This window comes from Phragmites australis, chromosome 4 (assembly GCF_958298935.1).
Source record: "Phragmites australis chromosome 4, lpPhrAust1.1, whole genome shotgun sequence".
Lineage (NCBI taxonomy): Eukaryota > Viridiplantae > Streptophyta > Magnoliopsida > Poales > Poaceae > Phragmites > Phragmites australis.
In genome coordinates this window covers 42,851,463-42,860,981 of record NC_084924.1, presented here as the reverse complement: position 1 = coordinate 42,860,981, position 9,519 = coordinate 42,851,463, and the positions used below count along the sequence as shown (strand labels likewise).

General features: G+C 40.7%; 1 protein-coding gene across 4 annotated transcripts; it reads right to left on the bottom strand.

The window, feature by feature from the left end:
• Positions 1-1,857: 1,857 nt before the first annotated feature.
• On the bottom strand, positions 1,858-4,989 carry LOC133916629 (superoxide dismutase [Cu-Zn] 2-like). Of its 4 annotated transcripts, none has more exons than XR_009909522.1 (7): positions 4,831-4,989; positions 4,629-4,730; positions 3,751-3,846; positions 3,618-3,649; positions 3,463-3,538; positions 2,449-2,607; positions 1,858-2,345 (listed from the first exon to the last, which is right to left on the bottom strand). XR_009909522.1 is itself a non-coding variant. In XM_062360381.1 (7 exons), exons 1-7 carry the CDS (start codon positions 4,931-4,933, stop codon positions 2,317-2,319), a joined length of 492 nt encoding a protein of 163 aa, XP_062216365.1. In that variant the 5' UTR covers positions 4,934-4,989; the 3' UTR covers positions 1,858-2,316. The 4 variants fall into 4 exon arrangements, 3 of the variants coding, with proteins under 3 accessions (XP_062216365.1, XP_062216367.1, XP_062216366.1); XM_062360381.1 differs by having other exon boundaries at positions 2,554-2,607; XM_062360383.1 differs by lacking the exon at positions 2,449-2,607.
• Between the last annotated feature and the right edge of the window lie 4,530 nt (positions 4,990-9,519).

The following is a 9,519-nucleotide window of genomic DNA, read 5'->3' as shown; positions in this document are numbered from 1 at the left end:
AGGGTAAGTTATGCTAGCGTAAAACTAAAGTTTTCTACTGTGTTCAACCAGAAAGCCATACAAATAGAAGACTATTGATTATTACCACTAGGTATGTAGTGCAGTGGAACAAGAGTTGGAGTAGCCTGATCCACTTCAAATGTGTTGGTGTAGATGAAGTAGACAAATGTCCCTTAAACACGATATGTTCCTCATGTCTAGAGACTGGTTGTTCATCTCGAGAGACTGGTCTTCTTGCCTAGAGACAAGTGATCTTGATCACGAGACCAGTCAACGATATCCAACAGCAACCTTGACTCCTTATTGATCATTGTCGCAGTTAGGGATGGCAACGGGAAAGAATTACCTGCGTGCCCGCGGATAAGAAACCCAACGGGTACAGATTTGGGTTTCAATGTTTCCCCGCAGGTACGAGTACGGGTTTGATCATAAACCTGATGGGCAAAAGGTCACGGGCAAGAAAGATACATACCCGTGCCCGTAAACCCGCTCCAATCATTTTATATGTAGGCCTAAATCATCACTAGATATATAAACCCACTTTAATTACCCATAAACCCGCTCCAATTACCCACAAACCCGCTCCAATTATTCTAGCAGGCGGGTATACGGGTGCACCCGCGGGTATGAGATGCCCACGGGTGGCGAGCACGGGTAACATTTCTTACCCATGACGGGTAACGGGCACGGGCACAGGTTTAGAAATCCACTCGCGGGTACGGGTCTGGACATCATCTACCTGCGGATATTTTACCCGTTGCCATCTCTAGTCGCAGTAGCAACGATGTCTCTATTGTTATCCACATGTTGAGGGAAGGAACCTCATACGCCAGCGTACTAGCACTCACAAACACAAATAGGGTTTCTCTCAAGGTGGAGGTGATGGCTAGGGTTTCAGAGTGGTGCTCAATTGCATATCGCCCTTATCCCCTCGCCATTCTTCATATGGAGTCCATTAATGGCTTCAACGTTGGAGGCATGTTAGGACTCTAATTCCTTATGGATCTATATCTGTAACAAAACCCAAAACGGATCCAATCTGAATCAGTGTCTCAATCTATTAAGTGTATGACCCCAAAGATTCATACATAACTGGCTATGACTCAGAGACCCCTTTCTGATCATTGATCGTTATTGGTATCTAGCAAGACGTGGCAGCCCTTGAACACATACAAAGATTATATCGGCTTAAACCTTGATACACGCATATATGATACACCGATCTCTTTGCCTCACAACACTAGTCAAACTCAAAGCACGAAATTAATGCTACCCTTGTAATAACTCGATCATTCACTCGATCATATCATGATTAACTGTTTAATCATATTAGTATGACTATATACTTTCCTAATCTAACCACATTACGAGGCTCAGAGATATTTCTCCTATTATGTAAAGAGACAAATTCTATCTTAACCGCTTACATCCCATTACAAGTTTCATGACATTCCCGAAGACCACTTTTATAACCATCTTATTATAGAGTAGTATTTTGTAGCCACAAATCATACCACTACACATGCTAAGAAGCAATGCCGATCTCAGGTCTAAAGATCTAAGATCATATAGGTATACCATGAGACTGGCTAATGACACATGTAAACATAATAATTTCAACAATATCTCAAAGTGGGTCAGTTCTCTACCATGTGTCCACGTCATTAATTTAATATCTTTATATTTATGATCAAAACATGATTATCAATCAATACATTTACTTGTCTAAGAATCATTATAATTCCATATAATGATATAAGATCAGGAACCATCTAAAACAATCATTAAACAACGAGTCTCACTAGCAAGCCACATACTTATTGATCAATGTTTATAACAATTATGCAAGGAACAAAATAACACATTATTCATGAAGCACATAAACATATAAGTGATACAATTATGGCACACAAGAGATGACCATAGAACTGTAGTATATGTACTCAGAAAAATATGGATTGTGTTCAAGTTCCAAAAGAAGCATAAAGACATTGATTATGTACAAATCCAAAAGTAGGACCTATCACAGGCTTATAGCTTTCCCTGAAAAAAAAAGGAGGCTTATAACTGTTGATATCCAGTGACGCCATTGTTGAGGACTGGCAGAAGTCAATGCAAGATTTCACTAGCGTTTTACTCTTATTCAGATCGTAAGATTATTGTATACATTACTTAAGACAGTAAGGACACTAAGATGTTTTAGTCTTGAAATAGTTCAGAACAACGAGCATCATTTCCATGTCTCTGCAAAAGCATACTGCATATACCACGACAAATTCCTTGGCCATCTTTTTTGTGGACCTTGGCTGTTATTTGCTAAACTGCAGACTGAATTCCAATGATACCTGCAAGTTATTGGTATGTGTATTTTTAAGTGCCATTGATATACCAGAGGGATCATTTATGCAAAGTAAAGCAGAGTTTGTTTTGCACGATCTGTGTACTTACACTTTTGGGATTAGACTTTCTGTTAGGCTAGCTTCAAAAAGAACCAAAAAAAAAAAAAGGCTCTTTAATGCTGTTTCAAACACTAAAAGAATGCTTGGTATTTACCACATCCAATTCTAGCTCCTGCATTTCCTGTTGATTTACTGAGTTCATGGCCACCTTCAAAATATTGAAAAGGAACATAATCAGGAGCAGTTAAAAAAAATGAGGATGCTTCACAGTAGAACAGTTGTACAGGAATCTGAAGTTTGCCAATTGTTACAGTAAATGAAAGGGAAACAAGGAACAAAACACTTCGATCCTTCAAGTGCAACAGGGCAATGGACAGTTGAACCGAGTATGAAGAAAACCATTCATACTCATTTAATAAAATGAATGCAAAACTGGGGTCATATAACATGCAAAGTTCCTTTTTTCCACTTCTAGCATCGAAATGATATCTGTGAGAATTGAATCTGTACCAGTACATGTAAGCATACATCCAACATGTTAATATATGACAATTTTGGAAACAGTTCGTCAAGTATTGTGCCGTCATGAATGCTTTTCTACAGCCAATGTCGTCATTCGACTGCTACTGCTAACTAGCCATCAATGGAGGAGAGGATCACATGAAGAAATATTATGTACAAAACAGAAAGAGATAATAAAATATTGACCAGTAGCTCATGGTTTCCAAATGTTGCACGGCATAGCACATGGTATGGTAGTGCTACAATGTGGTGCAACCCTTGCGTGGTGAATTACGCCCTACTGGCTACTGCAGCCATAGCAGATATGACATGAATGAGATAATATGCTCGAAAAACAACATGATGATATTGATATCAATTGGCAGTAACATCTCCATTGAGCAGGTGGCAATGCCAGTAATTCTATCTACATCCCACATTGAATAAAATATTTCCGGAAAGATGTTGCCCCATCTACATCAATGATGAACATATAAGGAGGACGGATCTTCAGTTTTGGAAGAACTATAATAAATTGCAGTGGTGATACAAGCATGCTTACCCCTCCCTAGGTCATCAACATCAGCATGAACAACAACTGCCCTTCCCAGTATGGAATGAGGCCCACTCAGTGAAATCTTCAGAGAGCAGCAAATATAGATTAGCAATTGATCAAAATTAACAAGCTCATATTTACATCCTTCAAGACACCCGAACCTGTAAGTCCTTTATGAACACTTCTGCAACTCCTGAAATAAGTATGTGAAGCATTATTAGGAGACATGGACTATTTCATAACGACACATCTCCCTTATTGACTAAAAGATCTTAGAGTAAGCATAGTACTAACCATCTTTGTTGGCTACTATGTTTCCCAGGTCACCCACATGTCGTTCATCATCAAATGGTGCTCCATGGGGCTTATTATGAGGGTTAAAATGGGGTCCTATAAAGCAAATATATATGTCATAACAACATAAGAATGATGGATACCAGCCCATTAATAGCATGTATCAGTGTGAGGCACTAAGGCATATACTTCAAAAACTAACTACAGGAAGCTGCCTTTTCTTCCTGGAAAAGGAAATTTAAAAATACAGTGTTTTCAAGAAGCTATTCAATATCCCTGGATCACGGACAATGTTATACAAGGATAAATCCTTCTAGTAAAAATAATATTTGACACCTAGTCACAGTAGGATTGCAGTAGACTAATATGAAGAAGGTAGTAGCCAGCAGTGTGATAGTATAATTATAACAAAAAGGAAGATATTATTATGAAAAATATTCCATCCAAATACTGAACTTTCACAATTCTCTGCTAGCTCACTACCAGTATACAACAAAGTGATCACCGCCCATTTCATCAACCTTCTTAAGTAGTTTCATTCACTATCAAAGGTGAAGTTTGCAACAGGCCAGATGAAGGTATCGTAAGACCTCCGCTAGAGACATAGAAATTTCTGTAGCAACACGTATCTATAGAATCAGCAACCACGCACAACACACTAGTGTTACATCGAAACCTACCATATGGCAATCTCTTCACTGCACAACTGAATTGGTTCACGAAATTCTAACCCCAAATTACCCATCTCTATGGATTACTTGATTCACTTGAAAACATTCCACTACGGTCGCGATTCCCCATCGCATCTAACAGTAACACCAATTCGACAGCACGAGTCACAAACTAAGCAACCATGATAGCCAAAGAAGGCGACGCACCGGTGGAGTTGCAGCCGTTGGTGGTGTCTCCGAAGGCGTGAATGTGGAACCCGTGGGGTCCCGGAGCGAGGCCCGTGACCTTCCCCCTCACCTCGGTGTACCCTAGCAGAGAGAGAGAGAGAGAGAGTACCATCTCAGCGAGAAGGGGAGAGCTAGGACTTAGAACGGCTGTACGGGCCGCAGAGCTCAAGAGAGAGGGTACCGGTGGCGGGGTCCTGGAAGAAGTGGAGGGCGCCGGAGACCGCGCTGTTGGCGGCGCCGCCGATGAGGGCGACGCCCTTGAGTCCACCGGCTTTTCCTGCCATTTTCTGCGTCCGCCGTGCTGGCACTGGTGCTTCGGCTCCGCTTCGCCCCTCTTTGCGGCTTGGTGTTTCGCCGTTTGTCCTACACGATCCGGTCCAGCCCACTTGGAAAACTAGGGTGTGCAACCTCCAGCCCATCAAAAAACCAGATAGCTATCGAGATCCGGCCCATCTAAAAATGGATCGCGGATATAATCACGACCCAGTCCGGCCCGCCAGAATTAAGAAACATTTATCGTCGGGGCCCACCTGTCAGAGATCGGCTCTTCTACACGGCCCATATTCCTTTTCCCCGCCGGGCTCTGGCCGGAGAGTTTTTTCTAATATATATTTCAAAAATATTGTAAAAATAGGTGTTCTTTGAAAAAATTGCAGAAGACTATTTGCTCTTTGCAGGTCGTCCTTCCAACCAGCGATATGTTTAAAAATAAAAAATACTTTATTTCATTGCTCTCATAATTCAAAACACTAATGAAATAATCATAAAAAATTCTGAAAATTTTTGGTAGATCTAGCTCTCTAAAAAATTTTAGACAAAAATATGGTGTTTAAAATGAAAAACAGAAAAGACAAATCTCATTGAAGTCTGACATACTCTATATAATTAAATTTGTTTTTTCTATTTCTCATTGTACAAGTAATTATTTGATTTAAACTTTTTTAAGAACTAGATTATAGCATCTTCTACACTATATATTTTTTTAGAATTTTTCATGACTATTTCGATAGTGTTTTGAATTTTAAGAGCATATGATTGATGTATTTTATTTTTGTTACCTATGGTCAGTTGGAAATGAGACATGTTTAATTTTTAAAACTTGTCGTCCTTTGAAAGGTCGACAAGTGTATGTTGCATTTTCAGTGGGCGATAAGAGCCTAGGTCAGTAATTTTTTCAAACAAAAGACGATTTTACAAATTATTTATTTTCGAAAAATAAAAAATCCCGGCCGGACATCTTACCTCCGCCCTCCTCCATCGCCACATAAATCCGCGCTCGAGGGAAGCTGCGTGCATCGTTGGAGAATGAGGTGGTGTGTGCCGTATCGGCAGTTTGGCGTGGTCCTCACCGCCGTCTCCGTTTACACGCAGGTCTGCACACTATACTCTTCACTAGAACCCTACCTTTTTAATTGGAGTGGAGTAGCTCTTTTCTCCTGCATGCCTCATTTGTTTCCCATAACAAAAATCACCTTTCTTAGTTTCTATCATTAGCAAGTACTCTGACAAATCGATCGGCCCATCCAATTTCAGGTTGTTAAAATTTCTGAAAATGGTTACTATATCTATATGAAGGCATTCGTAAAAATGTTTCTCCTTATCTTTGGTATCTTATTTAGTGATCCTGACCCCTGGACAAAAGTATCAGTATGTACGGTCCAATATGATCGTAAGGAAGTTTTGCATTAGTAAATTCACCGAGGTGTATAGTTCATTGGGAGATGAGGCGAAATTGGATTTCCTATAGAAGATGTGCAATATAGCACAAAAACATTAGAGATGAGTGGATCATTGGAGGGGACTTTAACCTCATATACCAAGCAGAGGACAAGAATAATAACAACCTAAACAGAAGGCTAATGGGTTCTTTCAAGTCGGTAATTGATGATTTAGCTTGGAAAGAGATTAGTCTTAATGGGCGCAAATTCACCCGGTGCAACAATTAGGAAAACTCAATTCTCACCCACATTAACAGTTTTTTTGCACTGTAACAGTGGAAACTTCTCTTTCCATCTTGTTTCTTACATCCATTGCCATCCCTTATGTTGGATCATTGCCCGCTCTTCCTTCATGGTTATATATCCTCCTAACCCTACAAAGGTTTTCACTTTGAAAACTTCTAGCCTCAATGCTCGGGTTCCAGGAAATAGTCGCACAAGCATGGAGCCAACATTCACAACCAACAAACGCCATTAAGAAGCTGCACATCAAACTTGCACGCGTTGCGAAAACGCTCAAAAAATAGAGAAGATCAACAATTGGGGACACCCAGCTACAATTGGCCATTGTCAAAGAATTAATCCTCAGACTCGAGATGATGCAAGAGACACGTGCCCTCACACCATCGGAACACCAACTGCTCCAGCGCCTTAAAGCCCGCAGCCTAGGTTTAGTGGTCATTGAAAAATCAAGGAAAAAGCAACGCTTAAGACTCAATTGGATCAGACGTGGGGACGCTAATAAAAAAAATCATTTGAAGATTGCATCTCGCAAGAGGAAAAATTACGTACAATATATATAAACTGACCATGGGGTCATTTTTACAAAGGAAGATAAAGAGCTAGAACTACTATTAAAATTTAGCAACCATCTAGGAAGCCCCCCAACCAGAATCCACACGCTGGACTGAGAATACCTTCGCTACCATGAGACTGATCTAAGCTACTTGGAGAACCCTTTTACTGAAGAGGAGATCAAGACCATAATCCTCTCAATGCCATCAGAAAAGGCACGGGGCCCTACACTAGCCTATTCTTCAAAGTTTGTTAGGAGACCATCAAAAGTGACCAGTACAAGTTTTTCATCAGCTATATGCCTGCAACGGGACAACCTTTGACCTTCTCAACTCAACACACATGGTGCTACTCCCCAAAAAAGCAGACGCTATGAGGGTGCAAGATTTTAGGCCAATTAGTCTCATGCACAACATTGCTAAAATCTTCTCAAAGCTCTTGGTAAATAGGTTGGGTCCTCACCTGGATATTTTGGTCTCCACATGTCAAAGCGCTTTCATCAAAAAGCGATGTATTCAAGACAATTTCCTCTAGACACAAAAATTTGATTACAGGCCTACACAAAAAGAAAATCCCTGCTATCTTTCTCAAACTCGACATCGCTAATACCTTCGATTCCATTCATTGGGGATATCTACTGAAACTTTTACAAAGGCTAGGTTTTAGAAATAAATGGTGTGAATGGATCTCCATTCTATTTGACACCTCATCCTCCAAAATTATGTTGAATGGCAACCTAGGACCACCTTTCAGTTATGGTCAGGGGCTGCGACAAGGAGGCCCTTTATCCCCAATTTTGTTCATCCTCGCCATTGATCCGCTGCAAAAGATCCTGAATTTAACCACACAAGAGAACATTCTGTCAATGTAGCGAATATGACCCTTTTAGGGTATGCATATGATTTTGGTGATTAATGATATCAAAGCCAATGAAACTAACATATTTGTCAAGTACATACCTTAGTAGGTCTCATGAATGCAATACATGAATAAGCTACCGTAACCGGGACAAAGAATGATTGAATTGGAGAAGTCCCAAAAGAAAATGATCTCACCGAATGGTTTGACTCTCAGCACATTGCGCTCACCAGAGTATTTTTTACAAAGGGGGAGAAAGTTTTTGCACACATCAAATGGTCTGGCACTCTAAATATGGTGCACCTGGAGCATTTCTAGTGGAAGAAGGAAATGCACAACAGATCGGATGGTCCGACGATGAAGAGGTTGCTATGCCTGAGTGATTTTTCCAGAGAAGGTCTCAATGACTAGTTTGGCATGGTTGTATATGTCGGATGGTCCGGCGATAAAGATTGGCTACATAGGAGTATTTTGCACAAAGAGAAGTAGCGCGGTTTTGGCTTGAGTGTACATGTCGGATGGTCCGACGATGGAGTTGAAGACAACATCAGAATATCCGGTGTTCAGAATGGAGTTGAGTGGGGTTCCAACAGCTAGTTCATGGAGGATGTACACGTCAGATGGTTCGGTGAGTACAATCTGTTTACATCAGATCATCTGGTGTATACAGAAAAGTTGAGCCGTTAGGGCAACAGCTAGTCCATAAGGTTGATGCTATAAATACCCCTCCACTCAATCATTTGAAGGTGCTGAAGTCTAGAGAAGCTCACATACACTTGAGAAGATATCTAAACCACCAAAGTGCTTAAAGTGATCATCCAAGGTAATTAAACATAATTAGAGAGTGATTAGTGCTAATAGGCCTAGATAGAGTTGTTGCTAGGTGTTGCTATCTAGAGAGTGACCAATGAGTGATCCTATATTGTACCAAGTGGTACGCCGACACCTTGGAGTCTCGGTGACTCACCGGCACTGTGAGTCTTGGTGGCTCATGCTTGTTAACCCTTCGACTTGGTGTGGAGCGGCGACAAGACTATTGTACGGGGCCACGGGAACCCTTACCTTGGTGTCTCAAGCTCTAAAGTGAAGACGATGACAAAGTGACCGAAAGGGAGGCTTGGTGTGAGCCTTGCCTTTGTGGCTTGGTGGCTCAAGAGTTTATGCCATTGATACCATATGATGAAAATTTCTTGTATCGAGTTTGCTCTTTCTACCTTATTTTCATTTTTGTATTTACTTATTGCACTCTATCCTTGCATGTTTACCTTCATAGAGTAGTTTTCTAAGATAGGCTATAGGATGCAAACCTTTGTACGGTAGAGTAGAAACATTAGATGAACTTAGAGCATATTTAGATAGAAATTGATATAGGTTTATCCTATGAAGTTTTTCGAGCCAATTAGTTTTAAGTGTCATAATTCACCCCTCTTTAGGACGTCACCGATCTCTTCAGTCACCCATCCAAGCTCGGGCAGCAAAGATGTGCACTTCTCTTTATG